At 58.3% G+C, this 18,000-nt stretch overlaps 9 protein-coding genes across 9 annotated transcripts; 5 read left to right on the top strand and 4 right to left on the bottom strand.

The window, feature by feature from the left end:
* Positions 1-460: 460 nt before the first annotated feature.
* Positions 461-2,679, bottom strand: SCHCODRAFT_02644422 (FAD/NAD(P)-binding domain-containing protein). Its single transcript, XM_003026392.2, has 10 exons — positions 2,395-2,679; positions 2,241-2,338; positions 1,974-2,179; positions 1,853-1,921; positions 1,429-1,799; positions 1,355-1,372; positions 1,132-1,305; positions 993-1,082; positions 895-945; positions 461-848 (listed from the first exon to the last, which is right to left on the bottom strand). Exons 2-10 carry the CDS (start codon positions 2,279-2,281, stop codon positions 525-527), a joined length of 1,344 nt encoding a protein of 447 aa, XP_003026438.1. The 5' UTR covers positions 2,282-2,338; positions 2,395-2,679; the 3' UTR covers positions 461-524.
* SCHCODRAFT_02125205 (uncharacterized protein) lies at positions 2,266-3,349 on the bottom strand. The gene is made up of 3 exons (XM_050341872.1): positions 2,940-3,349; positions 2,395-2,839; positions 2,266-2,338 (listed from the first exon to the last, which is right to left on the bottom strand). Exons 1-2 carry the CDS (start codon positions 2,987-2,989, stop codon positions 2,422-2,424), a joined length of 468 nt encoding a protein of 155 aa, XP_050197122.1. The 5' UTR covers positions 2,990-3,349; the 3' UTR covers positions 2,266-2,338; positions 2,395-2,421.
* On the bottom strand, positions 3,027-5,562 carry SCHCODRAFT_02557571 (FAD/NAD(P)-binding domain-containing protein). Its single transcript, XM_003026393.2, has 8 exons — positions 5,192-5,562; positions 4,916-5,127; positions 4,790-4,855; positions 4,365-4,738; positions 4,291-4,308; positions 4,062-4,235; positions 3,918-4,007; positions 3,027-3,846 (listed from the first exon to the last, which is right to left on the bottom strand). The coding sequence occupies exons 1-8, from the start codon at positions 5,233-5,235 to the stop codon at positions 3,331-3,333; spliced, it is 1,494 nt and encodes a 497-aa protein (XP_003026439.1). The 5' UTR covers positions 5,236-5,562; the 3' UTR covers positions 3,027-3,330.
* A 106-nt stretch (positions 5,563-5,668) lies between these two features.
* On the top strand, positions 5,669-6,881 carry SCHCODRAFT_02593763 (uncharacterized protein). Its single transcript, XM_003026302.3, has 3 exons — positions 5,669-6,149; positions 6,203-6,668; positions 6,722-6,881. Exons 1-3 carry the CDS (start codon positions 5,900-5,902, stop codon positions 6,762-6,764), a joined length of 759 nt encoding a protein of 252 aa, XP_003026348.1. The 5' UTR covers positions 5,669-5,899; the 3' UTR covers positions 6,765-6,881.
* A 366-nt stretch (positions 6,882-7,247) lies between these two features.
* On the top strand, positions 7,248-8,629 carry SCHCODRAFT_02557563 (FMN-linked oxidoreductase; the record flags this gene model as incomplete). The annotated part of the gene is made up of 4 exons (XM_003026303.2): positions 7,248-7,520; positions 7,577-8,021; positions 8,072-8,361; positions 8,418-8,629. The coding sequence occupies 4 exons, from the start codon at positions 7,248-7,250 to the stop codon at positions 8,565-8,567; spliced, it is 1,158 nt and encodes a 385-aa protein (XP_003026349.2). The 3' UTR covers positions 8,568-8,629.
* A 726-nt stretch (positions 8,630-9,355) lies between these two features.
* On the top strand, positions 9,356-14,273 carry SCHCODRAFT_02520479 (RecF/RecN/SMC protein; the record flags this gene model as incomplete). The annotated part of the gene is made up of 16 exons (XM_050343453.1): positions 9,356-9,673; positions 9,726-10,370; positions 10,484-10,591; positions 10,645-10,773; positions 10,828-10,972; positions 11,024-11,307; positions 11,355-11,513; positions 11,560-12,233; positions 12,284-12,886; positions 12,950-13,067; positions 13,143-13,257; positions 13,308-13,519; positions 13,567-13,746; positions 13,804-13,925; positions 13,983-14,047; positions 14,098-14,273. The coding sequence occupies 16 exons, from the start codon at positions 9,356-9,358 to the stop codon at positions 14,271-14,273; spliced, it is 4,053 nt and encodes a 1,350-aa protein (XP_050197121.1).
* A 160-nt stretch (positions 14,274-14,433) lies between these two features.
* On the bottom strand, positions 14,434-16,162 carry SCHCODRAFT_02593755 (kinase-like protein; the record flags this gene model as incomplete). Its single annotated transcript, XM_003026394.2, has 5 exons — positions 16,004-16,162; positions 15,771-15,959; positions 15,312-15,718; positions 14,874-15,255; positions 14,434-14,808 (listed from the first exon to the last, which is right to left on the bottom strand). The coding sequence occupies exons 1-5, from the start codon at positions 16,022-16,024 to the stop codon at positions 14,434-14,436; spliced, it is 1,374 nt and encodes a 457-aa protein (XP_003026440.2). The 5' UTR covers positions 16,025-16,162.
* Positions 16,163-16,165: 3 nt separating this feature from the next.
* SCHCODRAFT_02125056 (uncharacterized protein) lies at positions 16,166-16,955 on the top strand. The gene is made up of 2 exons (XM_050341871.1): positions 16,166-16,289; positions 16,360-16,955. The coding sequence occupies exons 1-2, from the start codon at positions 16,266-16,268 to the stop codon at positions 16,819-16,821; spliced, it is 486 nt and encodes a 161-aa protein (XP_050197120.1). The 5' UTR covers positions 16,166-16,265; the 3' UTR covers positions 16,822-16,955.
* A 641-nt stretch (positions 16,956-17,596) lies between these two features.
* SCHCODRAFT_02644412 (uncharacterized protein) lies at positions 17,597-17,896 on the top strand. Its single transcript, XM_050346388.1, has one exon. It carries the CDS (start codon positions 17,609-17,611, stop codon positions 17,786-17,788), a length of 180 nt encoding a protein of 59 aa, XP_050197119.1. The 5' UTR covers positions 17,597-17,608; the 3' UTR covers positions 17,789-17,896.
* Positions 17,897-18,000: the final 104 nt, after the last annotated feature.

Raw genomic sequence — 18,000 nt, 5'->3', positions numbered from 1 at the left:
AGAATGAGGTTCAATCAGACATAATTGTGGCCTCCAGGTGTGCGAAAGAACAGAGAAGGCCATTGAACTTCCGTTCTTGTGCGGAAAGAGATACTTCAGTCTGCGTCACCTACGCCTTCCGAAAGAGCCGCCAGCGCCAGAACGTAATCCAAGAAATCTTGATTCCATGAACGGCCATATAGGCGCCTGAAGCTCAAGGATATCAGCAATGACATTTCCAGTTATGAGGCGCAGAAGCAAGGAGCACTCGGGAGTTGGCGACGGATCACGGCAGCAGGCTCGGCAATAGCCGACACTGCACCTACAATGCGCAACATACACAAACAAACTTTCTGGCGTTCTGATTCAATATATTCTTCCGTGCCCATGATCACGATTAAGTCTTCCGAAATGAGCATCCCATGTATCCTGGTCTGTTAAATCAGGATCCTGTTTTACAAACTTTTGAGGAGCACCTCGTGGTTCGAAAGGATGCAGTTCATTTTCACAATTCTACTGATGCTTCTATCGACGGGGCGGCATGTTCAGGACAGCAGATTGGCCACTTCTGCATCCGTCTTCCGTACGATGCTGTGCTGACTCCAATGGAACCCATCCCAGATCCCTGCACCCAGCTTGGCCAAGCGATCGGATTCTGTGTAGATCGGGGAGTCAGCCTGGACAAGCGATAGGTCCACATCCTCCTCGCGGAATTCGTAGAAGCGAGTCTGTAGCTTTGCGCGAGCTTGCACAAAATTAGCGATGGGTGGGCGAAGACGATTGTAGAGCTTCATGGTCTCGTCGGAGAGCATCTCCAGAGGGCCTTTCTTCTGTACATGACCGAGAACTCGCGCGAGGATGTAAGCGTCCTGAGGATGTCAGCTGAATATAGAGCGGTTGAGACCGAGTACTGACCTCGATCGCTTGTCCTGCGCCAGCGCCAAGATGCGGCGTCATTGCATGGGCCTATCCTATGAGTGAGCACGAGATGTATCGGTGTATAGGATACGTACAGCATCTCCGAGGAGCATGACACCCTCGTCCGCCCATATGTCAAACGGCTTCATGGTGAGTACAGACCAGTGCGATGGAGTGGGAATGCACTGCATCCTTCGTGAGCATACGGTAGACGGTACTTGAGGCTGAACTCACTTTGAGCAACGTCATTACTTCCGGTTCCCAACCGTCGTACTCCTGCAGGAGCTCTTCATTGGTCGCACTTCCTATGTACGAGCCCGTGAACGGCGTATCCTCCTGAGAGTAGTCGGTGTAGAACGGTACGACGTTGACGAAGCGACCGCGGGAGACTGGGTACGTAACGATGTGCTGCAGAGATGTCAAACGTTTGTGACAGTCGCTCGGGGAGAGCGCGTACCTTGTCCAGTCCGCAATACTACCCGAGGGAGATAATCAGCTAGACTTCAGCACGGATTGAAGCGTTCAACGCACCTGATGAGGTTTGGTCAGCGCGGGGTGGTTGGGCCAAACGTTGGATAGTTCTTCGGCAGGTACGAGGCCGCGGAAGACGCGACTGCCGCTGAAGATGGGATCGAGGGACTCCAGGAGCTCCGGCTTGTCAAGCTTCTTCGCCAAACGAGGCAAAAAGACCTGGCGAACGGCGGAATGGACACCATCCGCAGCAATGAGCAGGTCGCACTGTGCCTTCTGGCCACCGCGAAACTTGAGCTCGATGCGCTGGGCCGCGGCGTCGTTATACGAGTAGCTCTCGAGGCGGTGCGAGAGGTGCATCTTGACGTCCGGCGAGATATACTTGAGGAAGATATCCTGGACGTCCGCGCGATGCATCAACAGCATCTTTCCTGCGGTCGTGTGAGCGCTAGAACGCGAAAGAGGGGCGTACGATCAGACTCACCTGACTGATCCAAAGATACCTCTCGAAAGGTGACGCCTTCTGGCTGATCGCTCTTGCGGCAGGTGAATGCTGGAACGGGCCTCTTCGGCGTAACGGTGGCGGGCGACGCGCTCGCACTCACAAGTCTCCCCTTCGCGCAGGTGAGTCGCGAACTCCGCCTCCATACCAAGCTCGGTGAGGATGTCGTACACCCTCTCCCAGACATTGATGCCCGCGCCGATCTGCGAGATCTGGGCGGCGGACTCGTAGACATTGACTTCGAGCTGGTCCAGGTCGCAGAAGTGCTGAATGGCGAGGACGAGGGCGAGGCCGCCGATGCCGCCACCACTGAAAGAACGTGAGTAAGTCGTACAGGCGCTGGGAGTCGAAGCAAGGGAAGGACACGCACATGATAGCGATGTTGATCTTGCGAGGAGCGGGTGCGGCCATGATGAATAGGTCGGATGAAGTTCTGGGAACAGGTGAGCGATAGTTGAAGACGTCCCCCTGCGCTCTATAAGTACTCTGGCTACCCGCAGTGGCGAAGCACGAGGCTGACATACCTATCCAGCAGATGGGCGGCCACAGCGCTATATTGGAGTACACGGTGCCGACCTCTTTCTCATCGGTTCCCCGGTGTGCCCCCGGAGGCCGATAGGCGCAGCGGGATGATGAGAATGTCGACCTGTGAATTGCGGCGGCAGCGGATAGGAATATGGGGGCGAAGCTAGTGCTATGGACTCCCGATCTGCACGAAGGTGAGCGGGAAGAGAATGCACTATGCTTTCTGGTGCATGAGTAGTGCCGATATGCAACTGGTGACGCGGTACGTCTGTGGAAATCTGTGGGAGCCCGTGAGAGTCGTTAGATGCACGATGATCGAACGCCACAAACCGAGGGGAGAGCGCTACGAATTCTACAAGAGAAATTAAAGAAACATATTGATAGTTCTTGAAACTGCGAGGGTGCCACTGCGCCGTTACTGTCGGAGACATTGCCCAATATTCACTGTAACAGCAGAGCGTTTTTCATTAAGACGAGCGGGGCAGGGATCGAGATGAAGTATGCAACACTTAGCGACATTACTCCAAAGATAGGAGGCACTCACCTTCTTGAAGAAGCACTACGGAAGACGCCCGCTAAGCGCCCAATGGTCATGACGAGAGGTCAGCAACACAATGCTAAAGGAAAGCTGCGCTGAGTCAGTATCGGTGAATGCCAAGTTGGCAGACCAGAACTCGCGACGAGTGCGGGTAGGTACACGCGCCTACACGCGGTGACGATTCACGCGCCGTCCCACCCTAGCGCCGCAAGCAAGGAATGCGGCCCTCAATGTATACGAACAACCCTGGTCCCAAGATAAGTGCCGCACAAGTAATGGGTACGACAGCACGACGCAGACGCTCCCTATACAAAACAATCATCCTCATTCGCGGGTAAGATAAACAAAGGACACACGCTTGTCTCCCTCATCTTCCATCGCGCACCATCCCCTGACCCTACACCGCATCGCCGAGCAGCCTCTTCATCTCCTCATCCGTCTCGCGCACAATGCTATGCTTCCGCCAATGGTACCCATCGCAGATGCCATGACCCAGCTTCGCCAACCTCCCCTCATCCAGCGCGTCCGCTCCCTCCTTCACCTCCGCATGCACCGGCGAGCCGGCCTCAATCAGGCTTAGATCCGCCCCCACCTCGTTAAAGTTGTAGAACCGCGTCTGCAGCCGGGCCCGCGCCTGCACGAAGTTCGCGATCGGCGGGCGCAGGCGGTTGTAGATGGCATTTGTCTTCTCGGAGAGGGAGGAGATGAGCGCGGGCGAGATGTCACTGGCGCGGGAGATGCCGGCAGCAACGGTGGAGCTGAACTTGGAGGGCAGGATCACGCCGTGAAGGGAGGAGGTCGTGAGTCCGTTCTTGGCGGTGCCCGAGACGTGACCGAGAATGCGGCCAAGGACGTAGGCGTCCTCGATAGCCTGCCCAGCGCCGGCGCCGAGGTGCGGGGTGAGGGCATGGACCTGGGTAGGACATCAGTGACATGACAGGGAGGGCGCTCCGGATGGAGCGCATTGTAAGGAGTCGAACTCACTGCGTCACCGAGAAGTATAACGCCATCGTCTGCGTATATATCGACAGGCTTGACGGTCAGGATCGCCCAGTGCGTCGGATTCTCCATGCACTGTCACGCAACGTGAGCTTGCTGGCGTACGCAATGAGTCGCCGGGATTCGCACCTCAAGCAGCGCCTGAACCTCAGGCTCCCAGCCCTCATACATCTTCAGGATCTCGTCCCAAGTCGCGTCTCTGAGCGCTGGGCCTTCCCAGGTCGAGTCCTCTCGGGCGTAGTCGAAGTAGAATGGCACGACGTTGATGAAGCGACCCTTTTGTACAGGGAAGACAACGATGTGCTAAGGGTTGGCATTCAGCTCTTCACCGTGCTAGGAAGCGTCCAGGAGGACTTACCATGTCCTTACCGCAGTACTGCATTGAGAGGGACATCAGCGCTGCGCGAGATACCCAAACATCGTATGTCGTACCTGATACGGCCTATCCAGCGCCGGATGCCCAGGCCACCTCTCCGCCAGCTTCTCCCTCGGGATCAGTCCTCGGTACACACAACTGCCGCTAAACAACGGCTCAATCGACGCCTTGTACTCGGGCCGCTCATATTTCTCCGCCAAATGTGGCAAGAAAGTGCGCCGCACGACCGAGTTGACGCCGTCGGCACCGATGAGGAGGTCGCAGTGGGCCACCTGGCCGTTTCGGAAATTCAGGTGGATGCGGTGGGGACCATTGCCGTCCGCGTAGGTATAGCTCTCAAGGCGATGGGAGAGGTGGAAGTGAACGTCTTTGGAGATGTGTTTGAGGAAGATTTCCTGAACTTCGGCGCGGTGGACCATGAGCATGTTGCCTAAGAAGTCAGGTCAGCAAGTACTACGAGAAGTAAGCCATCGAAGCTGACCGTCTTCGAGGAATATCTCGCGGAAGGTGTGGCCTTCCGACTGGTCGCTCTTGCGACAGATAAACGCTGAAAATGGCGATGAGCAAATATTGAGGAGATCGTCTAGCATAGGAGATGCTAACTCACATCGCAGCTGTTCATTATCAACACAGAACGCCTCGAAGTCCTCCCTCATCCCAAGGTCGTTCAGCATCTCGATTGTGCGCGGCCATACAGTGATACCGGCACCGATCTGCGAGATCTTGGTCGCCGCTTCGTAAACGTTGATATTGAACTTGGACATGACGCAGAAGCGCTGCATGGCGAGCACGAAAGCGAGACCGCCAATGCCCCCGCCGCTGCAGAAGATAAATCAGCACGAGAAGCAGGTTGAAGTAGACGACGTAAGCACGGAGAACATACATGATGGCAATTTCTATCTTTTGAGGAGACAACTCGACAGTCATGGTTGAAGTTTGTGGTCAGAAGGTTTGTCGATGCTGCTTCGTCAGTCTGGCAAGGTATATAACCAGCGGGTAGGGTGGTTCCGAGTCATAGTAGCGGAGCCTCGGTGACAGTTACTGATTGGTCTTGACGAGTAGGCGAAGGTGTTTGGAGAGCAACGCATTCACCGCAGGGGATGGATAGACAGCCTTACGATCACAAGTGCCGTGCAGAGGCATACTGGCGTGCGGGGTGACGGTCGAAGACAAGATATATCAAAGAATAACACTAGAGGAGGAGCGTTGAGTAGCCGCCCGCTGGACATGCTTGTCAGCCGTCGCGGACGTTGCGCGGTGAGGTGACGAGACAAGAGGTCGGATTTCGCCGGCCAGGCTGGCAATCACGTGGCATTTCGGCAAGTTCCAGGAATCGGTCGATGCAGTTCGCTCTCTGTCCTTGCTCTCATCGCCATCCCTGTCGAGCTCGCATCTCCGTGTTGACCTTCACGGGACTCAAAGTATCATATCACGTACTCGTACCTCTTGACCTCAAGCGGCGTAGTCTTCGGCCGCGTGTGACGCAGGCCCGCCGGCAGTCTAAGCTTCACACGGATCGCCTTCCAAGTTTACTTGCTTCATCGAACCCCGAGAAACTCGCATCTTGATTTTTCTCTGCGTACTCTCTCACATGAACACGCTATCTACGCGCGCTGCAGCCTACGCAGCGAGCAGACGGGCTGTCTTGCCCCGCATCGCGCATGACAGTCGACCTTCTTTGGGGCAAAGGCCCTCACTGTATTTCGCCCCAATCGGCCCCACTGCGAGAGCGCGTATACACACTGAGGGATCGACTCCGTTCAAGGCACGAAGTTTCTTGCAAGCTATCCTGTATCGCGCCGATGGCCATCAACGTTCAATAACGGCCGGGACAGTAACAGGTGAGGGAGATGCGTTTTGTTTAGCAGATAGGGAGTGTTAACAGCCCTTGCAGTAGCGTACCTCCTGCTGCTCATATCTGTCCTCAAGGAGATGTACGAAGCACGAGCCAAACTTCGCATCGTGCACGGCATGGTGGACGCCTACATACGCAATGCACTCATCATCCATCGGCCTGTCAACGCATTCGATAGGGATGCGCTACTCCAACAATTTGAGCGCATACTTGGATTTTACAGGCCCGTGTCCAGCGTCGAGAAATTTGATCGGACAGGAGAAGCCATCCGCGGGGCAGTCATGGTCGCCAGGTCAGATCCCGAGGTGAACGCTCGTCTCGTTGCCGCAATTCAGACTATTCTGGTGTTCGCCATCGATATCTATCGTCAGCAGGACAGGTCCATCGACCTGCAGACTGTGAAGAGAGATGTGCTTGCATCGCTCTTGACATTGATGAAGGTCATAGACCACACACTGTTGCCGGTCCTTGACAAGGCGAGGCAGAAGTCGCTGGTTGACGATAGGTGAGTCGCGAACTTTACAGCAAGACGTATTGTGTTGAACTTGGTCGCTACAGCCTCGACACCGAACCTGCGTATATTCCTGTTGATCGTCACTAGAACCCAACCTGGCCAGTGGCTTGCATTAGCCACCAACCTATCCAGGGCATATACCACTCAGATATATTTTCCTCTGTATTCCGGGCCGTCTTTGTATTGAGGAAACTTCTAAACTCGATGGGGCGGATGAGGAAGCTTCAATCGTGGGTTTGGATGATGAGTCAGCCGACTCGGTGCGCGACACATCGACTTCGCGTCATCGTCGACCCAAAATTACCTGTTTAGGAAGTCAAGCCCGCACTCGGTCTTCCCGGCCCACCTTGAACGAGCATTCGTCGTTCAAAAGGAGATTCGAGGCTTTGGCCTTACGCGTTTGCGCGATGCCAATACAACCGACTCGGATAGAACGATTCCCTTCTACTCTGGTAATGGATGACCTTGACTTACTATACCCCCTTTGCCAGCTGCATATATACAGCGTGCTCCGTTGGCTGCTCTCAACATCTAGAAGGCCTGCGTTATTTCCTCGCTTGCTTCATCACAATGACTGTCTCGACCGCAACGCCCAAGCTTTTCCAGCCCATCAAGGTTGGCAACATGCAGCTCGCGCACCGCGTCGTCTTCGCGCCCTCGACGCGCTTCAGGAACGACAAGAACCATGTCCCCCTTCCGATTGTCAAGGAGTACTACCGCCAGCGCGCAAGCGTACCGGGAAGCTTCATCATCTACGAGGCCGCGGTCGTCGCACCCAAGGCGGCGGGCTTCGGTAACGCCGCCGCTATCTGGTCCGACGAGCAGGTGGCGGCGATGAAAGAGGTGAGTCCCTCTCCTGCGCTGCGTGCCGCCACAAGCCCATAATGATTCTTCCTCAGATTGTCGCCGGCATCCACGAGCAAGGCTGCTACGTCTTCCTCCAGATCGCCGCCACCGGCTTCTCCGCCCGCCTCAACTATCTCGCCGAGGACGACCCCAACGCGGACTACATCGGCGCGTCCGATATTCCTCTCAAGGGCCGCGAGCACGAGCAGCACCCGCGGCCCTTGACTATCCCCGAGATCCACGAGTACGCGGAGCTCTTCGCGACGGCGGCGCGCAACGCGGTCTTCCGCGCGGGCTATGATGGGGTCGAGATCCATGGCGCGCATGGGTATCTGATCGAGCAGTTCTTGTCGGACAGGTCGAACAGGCGGACGGATGAGTATGGGGGGAGCATCGAGAATCGGGCGAGGTTTGCGCTGGAGATTACGGAGGCGGTGGTGCGCGCGGTGGGCGAGGAGCGGGTCGGGTATCGGGTTAGCCCGTGGAGTACTTACCAGGGTACGCCTGGTTTCCCTTCTTATCCTTGAGCAATAGCTCACTTTTTGCAGAGATCAACATGCCGGACCCCAAGCCAGCCTTCGGCTACCTCGCCACGCAGCTGCGCGACCGCTACCCGAAGCTTGCCTACTTGCACGTCGTCGAGCCTGGCGCAGCTGCCGACGACGCTGCCGACCCCGACAAGTACGCCAAGGACGCGTCGAACGACTTTCTGCGCGAGATCTGGAAGCCAAAGGAGCGTCCCTTTATATCTGCCGGTGGCTACACACGCGAGACAGCTATCAAGACTGCCGAGGAGAAGGGTGACCTGATTGGGTTCTCGAAGTTGTACATCGGCAACGTGAGTTTCAGATTCCTAGCAAACTAAATGCGCGGGCTGACACAAAGCACATCTAGCCTGATCTTCCACGCCGCCTGATGGAGAACGCGCCTCTGATCATCCCTGAGCGAAAGTACTTTTACAGTCGTGCTTCTGAGGATGCGAAGGGGTATACCGATTATCCATTCTGGGAGCCCGTTCCGTCCAAACAGGTCCCGACCATGTAGAGAAACTTGCACAACCTAGAGCTCGATATCAGTAGATTTGTATAGACTAGAATTATGGTGGCAGTCAGAAGTGTTTATGGTTGAACTTCAGTCACAATCACATGACTAGTCTCGTGCGCGCGTGACGCGACGCGTCGCGTTGGAATTGGGGTTGGTGAAATCCCTTGTCTCAGTCCATCATGTCGACCCTCAGACGCTCGTCGCGCGCCAGGGCGTCGGTAGAGCCCACGCCTCCCCCAGAGCCACCCAAATCTAAGCGCAAGAGATCGGCCGCGCCCGAGAGCAGCAGCAAACCCGCGTCGAGGCGCGGTTCGTCGGCCAAAGCCAGCGGGTCGCGATCCCGCACGTCGACGAACTCCAAGAACTCGCTTCCTGACGTAGCGGAGTCTGATGAGGAAGAGGTGGAGGAGCAGCTTCAGGAGGATCAGAACGAGGACGATGAAGAGGACGAGGTGGTCCCCGTGAAGAAGAAGGCACGGCCGTCTTTGGACAACAGTGATGATAACGAGGAGGACGACTATGAGGAGGAAGAGAAACCGAAGAAACGCATCGCTGCGAAGAGGAAGGCGGCCCCCGTGAAGGAGGGCCGGGCGAAGAGGGCGAAGCCAGCGTCGACGCGATCGGGCAAGCCAAGCTCCCGCCGCTCAAAGCCCGTCGAGATCGAATCCGATGCCCCAGAGGAGGCGGATGAGGACGACGAACCCCCTCCCTCCAAACGTCGCGGCAAGGCAGCTAGCAAGCGCGCTCAAAGAGTTGTGGAAGAGCCGGAGGAGCAGTCTGATGTGCCGATGGAGGCTCAGGATGAGGAAGAGGACGACAATGGTCCTCCACCTGCGCAGCAGCCTACGTTCGCTGCTTCGCAGGCATCAACATCTGCAAAGGGCGCGGCAGCAGCAGCTCAACGGGACAACGTGTCGGACGACGAGGAAGAGGGCCCGTTGGATGCTACCCCGCCCCCTCAAACACTACCAGCTTCGCAGCCGGCAGCGTCGCAGGCGCCGAAGGAGGAACGCAAGGGCCCGCGCGCACGTCTCGTCATTCACAAGCTCACGCTCGTCAACTTCAAGAGCTATGCGGGGAAGCAGGTCATCGGTCCTTTCCACAAGGTGCGTTGCAAGGCATCATGCATATTCCCCACCGAACTCACGCGTCGCATAGTCGTTCTCAGCTATCGTCGGCCCCAATGGCTCGGGCAAGTCCAACACGATCGACGCCCTCCTGTTCGTCTTTGGGTACCGCGCCACCAAGATGCGCCAGGCCAAGCTCTCCGAACTCATTCACAACTCCGCCCGCCACCCCGACCTCGAGGAGTGCTCCGTCGAGGTGCACTTCCAGGACATCATCGACGAGCCAGGCGACGAGAAGTTCGAGGTCGTCCCCGGCTCCGACCTCCGCGTCGCGCGCCACGCGAACCGCCAGAATGCCAGCCGCTACACCATCAACGAGCGCCTGAGCAACTACACCGAGGTGCAGAAGCTCCTCAAGGGCCGCGGTATCGACCTCGACCACAAGCGGTTCCTCATCCTGCAGGGCGAGGTCGAGAGCATCGCCCAGATGAAGCCCAAGGCGACGAACGAGCACGAGGAGGGGCTGCTGGAATACCTGGAGGACATCATTGGCACGTCGCAGTATGTGGAGCAGATTGAGAAGGCGCAGGCTGAGATGGAGCAGCTCACGGAGGAGAAGGCGGAGATGATGACGAAGCTGAGGCGCGCGGAGAAGGAGAAGGACGGGCTGTCGAAGGAGAAGGAGGAGGCGGACAGCTATCTGAGGCTCTGCAATGAGCGCACGCAGGCGCGCTCCGTGTACTTGTACTACTGCGCCATGGAGATGGAAGGCGAGGCCGAGCGTTGCAGGCAGCAAATGGTACGTCGGACACATTTCGCTACTCGGCAAATACTCATGCGTCATCACAGGCCAAGGTTGAGGCGAAGCTCGCGTCCGAGAAGGAGAAGAACAAAGACGACATCGAGCACTTTGAGCAACTCCAGGCGCATTACAACGACAAAGAAGCCGCGTTCAAGGTAAGCGATAACTCATCAGTGTCGGCGATGACTCGTATTAATGACTGTCTTAGGAACTCAAAACTGCCGTGGACACTGCAACGAAGGAGCTTGCGGAAAACGAGAAGGAGCAAGTTACTCTACAGGAGCGATACAAGGGCGTCGACAAGAAGATGAAGAAGCTCAAGAAGGACGTTCAGGAGGTATACTTGTTCCTCTGGCCATGAAAGGGACATTCCCTGACTATATTGTTTCAGGCGACGAAGCAGCGTAACAACGCGAAGAACACGATCGACGAGTCGACCGAGAAGCGCGAGAAGAATCAGGCGGAGCTCGAGAAGCAGGAGCAGCGAATGACCGACGAACACGCCGTGCTCATGGAAATGCAGACCAAGCTCTCTGGTGCGTCGAACTCAGTTGACTGTACCGAGCTGCTACTAATTTCTGAGATAGGCAAGACGCAGAAGTTCACCGTCGAGATTGAGAAGCGGCAGAAGGAGCTGGCGCCCTGGACCGAGAAGATCAACGACAAGCAGGCTGAGATCAATGTCGCTACGAGCGAGCGCGATGCCCTCATGAAGAAAGCTCAAGACCACGAGGAGGCACTGCGTGCCGCCGAGGAAAACCTCAAGGAGCTACGTTCCGATCAGAAAGTGAAGTCGGACGGCCTCAATGAGACGAAGGCGAAGAGGGCTTCCGTTGACGATGACATCCGGGAGGCGAGCATGCGCGTGGAGGTCAGTAGTCAGTTGATTGGGGCGTTTCCTTTGCTGACGATCGGCAGGCTGCACGTACCGCTGTGGAAGATTGTCGTCGCAAGGCCTCAGCCGCTAGGCAACGCCTCGATGAGGTGCGGGCGTCCCAAGCGGAGAGCAAGAGTCAGGGCAATGTCGTCGACGCTCTCAATCGCATCCAGGCTGAGGGGCGTATCAGCGGCTTCCATGTACGTATCTGCGCGTAAGCTTGTACAGACGCTGACGTTCTTCCAGGGCAAACTTGGCACTTTGGGTACGATCCCCGACAAGTACGACGTGGCGATCACGACTGCATGCCCTGGCTTGCAGAATCTCGTCGTCGACGACTTGAACAATGGTCAGCTCTGTACGGACTACATGCGCAGGAACAACGTGGGCCGCGCGACCTTCCTCATCCTCGAGAAGCTAAGAAACAACATTCCGGATCGCGCGCCGACTCCTGAGAACGTGCCCCGTCTGTTCGACCTCGTCAAGCCCAAGGACCCGCGCTTCCGGCCAGCCTTTTGGAGCGTCATTCGCGAGACGCTCGTCGCTGAGAACCTAGAGCAGGCCAACCGCATCGCCTACGGGTCGGAGAAGCGCTACAAGGTCGTCACTCTCGCCGGTCAGCTCATCGAGCCGTCGGGTGTCATGTCCGGTGGTGGAAGCCGCCCTCAGTCTGGCGGTATGAGCTCCAAGCTTACCAACACGGTGTCGCCGCAGCAGGTGCGCGACCTCGACAACCAGCACCAGAAGGCGCAGGAGAAGCTGCGTCTGGCGACCGATGAGCTGGAGGCTGCTGAGCAGGAGCTGGATCGCTTGAAGCGCTCCGCCCCTGAGCTGTCTGTAACCTGCGACAAGCTCGAGATGGACCTACAGAACAGCAAGAAGCTCATTCAGGAGGCGGAGAAACGCGTCTCGGATCTGAAGTCAGTCTTTGATTCCCAGTGTCGGAAATGTTGCCTAACATGATCATCAGGGCTGCGTCGCAGAGGCCCAACACGAGCGACAAAGCGCGCATTGCTTCCCTGGAGGCCACTATAACCTCAGCTACGCGCGCTCTGGAGAAGCTCGAAGCTGAGGCGGGCAAGATCCAGTCCGTCATCAATGACCTCGAGCAGAAGATCCTCGACGTCGGCGGCTCCGAGCTGCGCGCGCAGAAGTCCAAAATCGACGGTATCAAGGAGTTCATCAAGATCGCCACCGACGCCATTACGAAGGCGGAGGTCGACAAGGCTAAGGCCGAGCGCGACCTCGTCAAGTACGGCGAGGTCATTGACAAGGCTGGCGAGGAGCAGGCTCAGCTTCAGGCCGACGCCGAGGAGCTTCAGAAGGCGCTCTCTGAGATGGAGGAGTACGTTGATTCTGTGCGCGATCGTCTCAATCAGGTTCGCCAGAAGGCCGAGAAGGAGGAAGATATCCTGGGGCAGCTGAAGACGGAGGTGGACGAGCAGGAGGAGAAAGTCCAGTCCTTCCGGAAGAAGGAGGCGCAGCTCAAGCGCAAGCTCGAGGAGCTTGCTCAGACAAAGCGGGAGTGTGAGGCCAAGAGTGAGCAGATTGCTGAGGAGGAGGGCGAACTGGAGTTGATCCCCATCGAGTAAGTCCGCAGTCGTCGGGGCTGAATGTGGGACTAACTACGGCGCAGGGACGAGGATGATGAGGACGAGGACGAAGATGATGAGGGTGAGGATGGACAGGCTATGGACGTAGACGGTAACGCGCCTGGTGCATCTGCGGCTCCCGCTGAAGCGGACGATCCCCCCGTCAAGAGCGAACCTGGGGTTAAGACTGAGCCCGGGGTTAAGACTGAGCCCGGCACCAAACCGAAGTCGCGCAAGCGCAAATCCACTCCAGACTACAAAGTCGACCAACGTGGCATGCGAGTCTGGCAGGAAGACGAAGTGCGGCGCCTAAACAAGAACGAATTGCTTGCTGACTACGAAGTGCTCGACGGTGCGTGCAACTTGTCGCTATCGACATTGCGCTCGCTGATCCTTGTACAGAACGGATCAAGGCTGCTCGCCCGAATCTGACTGTCCTCGAAGAGTACAAGAAGGTCAAGCGCAAATTCATGGAGCGTCTGGAGGAGTACAACGACGTGTACGCCCGCCGCGATGCGAAGAAGGCCGAGTTCGACGACCTGCGCAAGCGGCGGCTCACCGAGTTCGCGACCGGCTTCAACCAAATCTCACTCAAGCTGAAGGAGATGTATCAGGTGCGCGCCTTGCGGTCTGAAGGCTACGTTTTGCTAATTTGGTCTAGTTGATCACCATCGGCGGGAACGCGGAGCTGGAGTACCACGATAGCTTGGACCCGTTCTCGGAAGGCATCGACTTCAGCGTGATGCCCCCCAAGAAGAGCTGGAAGAACATCGGCAACCTCTCGGGCGGCGAGAAGACGCTGAGCTCGCTCGCGCTCGTCTTCGCTCTGCATGTATACAAGGTATGTCGGCCAGCGTGCCTCGTCGGTTGACCGCGAACCTAAGCCAGGCCCCCGCAGCCAACGCCTCTGTACTTCATGGACGAGATCGACGCCGCGCTGGACTTCCGCAACGTGTCCATCATCGCGAATTACATCAAGGACCGGACGGAAAACGCGCAGTTCATCATCATCTCACTTCGGTACGTATGCTCCTGGTCCCGTCTCCCATGCGCTGGCTGACCGTTTGACGTGCGCAGAAACGACATGTTCGAACTGAGCAACCGGCTGATTGGCATCTACAAGACGTCGAACGAGACGCACAGTACGTGACATCTGTCTATTGTCGGATAGCGCGATTGACTCCGCGTTCAGGTATCGCTGTCGACAACGACGCGCTGATGGCGAGGGCGCAGGCTGCCCGGGACGCAGCAGCCGCATCCGCCTCGCCTCGGAAGACGGCAGCCTCCCCGGCGAAGGGGACACCTCGGCGTCAGCTAGCTTCCTCCGCGGCGAACTCGCCGCGCAGCCCCGCCGTTCGCGCACGATAGATGACTGTTTTGTTCTTGTTTCTCTTGGGTTGTGTATGTATTGGAGTGTACTCTACTGTATTGTTGTTACTGCTAACGAGCTCGAATGTCATGCGCTTTCTCGAATGTTTCTTCAGTCTGTAGTACTCTCCTCGGTCTACAGCGCGCGCGCCCACCTCGTTCAATCGTCAGCGTAGAACTTCACCCACTCGCCAAGGGTCTTTTCGCTGCATTCGTGCATAATTTCAATATCCTCACCCATGTACTTGCGCACTAGATCCTCCGGGAAATCAGGCGGGAGGAACAATGGAGACGCGCGGAACCAGGGCTGTTTGAGGGCGTCTCTGGGCCTTAAGCGATCGGTCTCAGGGTACGCGAGCAGCTTGTCGACGAGGTCGAGGGCGGCGGTACGGGTGTCAAGGTTGGACGTGTGTGTGTTGAGATCGTCGGTGTGCGTGTCGAGGTCGTTGGGTAGGTTGGGCAGGAAGTTGGCGAGCGGCTGAGGCGGGACGACAGTGAAGTTGACGCGCTGGGCGTCTGGGAGGGAGGTGAAGGTCTACGAGGGGTCGTTAGTCCATCGAGCTTCACCGTGTGTCGATACCCTATCATCCCCCTACTCACCGGCCACAATTCCTCGTTCGGCGTCCCCCGGATCTGGAAGATGCTCCAGGCTAGCCCGATCTCCCCGCGCGCGCCGTTGAAGAGCGTGTCGCGCGCCCATTTTGCGCCCGGGTAGCCGATGCGGAGGTGGGAGGGGATGCGGAAGGGGGAAGGTGGGGTGGTTTTGTCTTCCTCTGCGTCGTTTCCTTCGTCTGGATTGGTGGAAGCGTTGTGCGACCTTGCGAAGCCACCACCAAGGCCTCCAAAGCCCTCGTCCTCGTCGTCGAGGTACAAAGACAGCGGGGTGAAGAACTCGGCGAAGGTAGCGCCCAGACTCCACATGTCGATCGCGAACGCGTCGTATGTGCGGGGGCCGAAGAGGAGCTCGGGGGCGCGGTACGGGCTGAGTGGATCGCTAGGTGAGCTGGAGCGACCTCGGCATACAGCGCATTTACTCACCCCGTCGACACCTCAAAGTACATCCTCTCCCTCGGCTCTGGCCACAGGTCCTCCTTCGTGTCTTCCTCGCTTTCCCCTTCCCGCCTCGCAATTCCAAAGTCGATCAGCTTGACCAGCCCTTCCTCCGTCAGCAGCACGTTCGCGGGTTTGATGTCGCGGTGCGCGACGCGCTGTTCGTCGTGGAGGTACGCCAGCGCAAAGAGCACCTGCGCCATGATCGCGCGCGCGACGGCGCAGAAGCGATCGCGGCGCTCCGCAAGGGCATCGGGGCCAGGGCGGAGGTAGGGCGGGTAGATGTGCGGGGAGAAGTAGGACGAGGCGAGCAGCTGGGGGAGGGCGAAGGGGATGTAGGGGAGGAAGAGCGTGAGGTCGTCGCCCGAGCGTTCGTGGTGGATGAGGGGGATGATCTGAGCGAGAGTTGGGGTAAGTCCGTGCACGACAGACAGTGTGTATACGCACATTCGGATGCGACAGACTGCGCAGGATCCTGAGCTCCTTCACGATATCGTGCGGCTCCTTCGCGAAGCGCTTGCGGAGCGTCGAGGACTTGAGGGCTACGACTTGCGCTTCGCCTGGATGGCTGGGCAAGCGCCCGCGGACCTTGACGACACTAGAGGCGATGCCTTCTGCGATGACGATCGGGTCATCCTGGGGAGCTTGGTGGCGCGTCGGGCGAGGGTCAGGTCACTAACCAGCTCTTGGATGCCTTTCATTGTCTTGGGAAGTCGGGGCGTGATCGAACGATTGCTCGAAGGTTCGTTCGGTCCTGCTAAGTATCCACTAAGCCCTCAAATATCAGGGTATGAGGCAAGCAGACGAGGGGAGCAAGATCAACGTCGGAATCAAGCAATGGGAGGTGGACCGCTGTCCTCGGCATTCTCCGGACCTGCTTGTCCTGCGCCTGCATCTCAAACACTGAAAACGCCCTCTGACCTTATTGTCAATGCACATTGGATGATAGAACCAGCATCGAATTCTGTATAAACCTCCCTCTTAACATCGAAGACGGACGAATCGCTGACGGCCTTCGTGGTGTGACTTCTTGAAGTCGGCTGCGGCTTCCCGTGGTCTTCAGCCATCTACGCCGATTAGCCACGTCTCCTCCCCTAACCTCAACCCGTCCACGTCCTCCCGTCCCCATCGTCGCGCCACACACGGGCGATCGACCGTCTGCCCGCTGGGACCGACTCCCGACCCGACCGTCATCTCACCCGCCCGTCGTCGCCCATCGCCTGTCACCATCGCCCATCTGTCCCGTCCCGCGCGTCACCGTCGCGTCGCCGGCTCTACCAACGCCCCGTCCTGCCGCCGACTCGCGATCGCCGCCGCATACATCCAGTCACCCAGCGCGTGCATACGTCGCGTCCCGCCTGCCGCATACATCTCCCCCACCACCTCCGCCTTCCACTCCCCTCCATCTCCCACCTTCCCTCCGTCTCCCACCTCCCCTTCACCTGATACTCTCCCACCTTCCCACTGCCCCGGCCACGCGACGCGGACGATATCGTAGCCTCGCCGTGTCTAGAGGGTGTAGTCAGCGGAAGATGTGAGGGGAAGGGGAAGGAGACGTACGCAGGACAACGAGGTCAGCGTCGAAGGCGCGCGCAGACGCGACGATCGCGGCCCTGCGATGGCGAGGCAGTTGAGGGCGCAGACGGTGCGGAAATCGACGCGGGGAGGGAGAGGGAGCGCGACGCGGGGAGGGAGAGGGAGCGCGACGCGGGGAGAGAAAGGGAAGCGACCCAGCGAGCGGGAGAGGGAGGGAGGAAGAACTGGTCGGGAGCGCGAAGGGGAGGGGAACGCGCGAGCAGCAAGGATGAGGGTGCCCGATGGGAAGGGGAAAAGGGAACGAAGGAGAGGGGCGGAGTTGCGAGCGAAAGCGCATGCGCGGTGCGAGGAGGGGCACGAAGGGGGGCGATGCGCGGGAGGTCGAAAGGGTGGGGGAAGGGGGGAAGGGGGAAGGGAATGCGAAGGGGGATGGCATGGACGAGGGTGGGGGAGGAAGACTACCGAAGGAGGAGGGACAGATCAGAGGGAGGCAACGAAGGGCGACGAGCGCGGGGGTGAGGGGGCGAAAAGCGCGGGGGGTGAGAGGGCGAGAGGTCGGATGGGGGAGGGAGAAGGTGAAGGGGGAGCGAGAAGGTAAAGGGGAGCGAGAAGGTAAAGGGGAGCGAGAAGGTAAAGGGGGAGGGAGGAAGGGGGAGGGAGGAAGTGAAGGGGGAGGGAGGAAGTCAAAGGGAACACACGAAAGGTCAACGGCGCGAGGGGGAGGTGGGGGCGGGGAAGGGGGTGGGGGGATGTCCGGGAAGGGTGGGGGGATGCGCGAAGAAGAGAAGGTGAGATGCGCGAAGCGGGAGGGGAGTCGCGGAAAGGGGGAAGGTGCGAAGGTCGAGGGAGCGCTCACCGTCGTCAGAAGACGCTCGCCGCGCACGAGCCAACCCTCCCCACGCCCGCCTCCCACGAGCCAGCACGCCTAGAAGGGGCAAGAAGATGAGTTAGCGCGCGCTTTCCGGACGAACGCGGTGCGTACTCACCTCCCCTCTCCCCTTCCTCCGCTTCCCCTTCCGTCTACCACTCCCCTTTCGTTCGACCCCCCCTTCTCGTGATTTCGTCTACTTGCCCTCCCCCTTTACGCTCTCAACCCTCCCTCCCTCCCCCTCTCGCACGGCCGTCTATACAGGTCACGAAT

This window comes from Schizophyllum commune (genome assembly GCF_000143185.2).
Source record: "Schizophyllum commune H4-8 unplaced genomic scaffold SCHCOscaffold_16, whole genome shotgun sequence".
Lineage (NCBI taxonomy): Eukaryota > Fungi > Basidiomycota > Agaricomycetes > Agaricales > Schizophyllaceae > Schizophyllum > Schizophyllum commune.
This window is presented reverse-complemented; position numbering and strand designations above follow the sequence as displayed.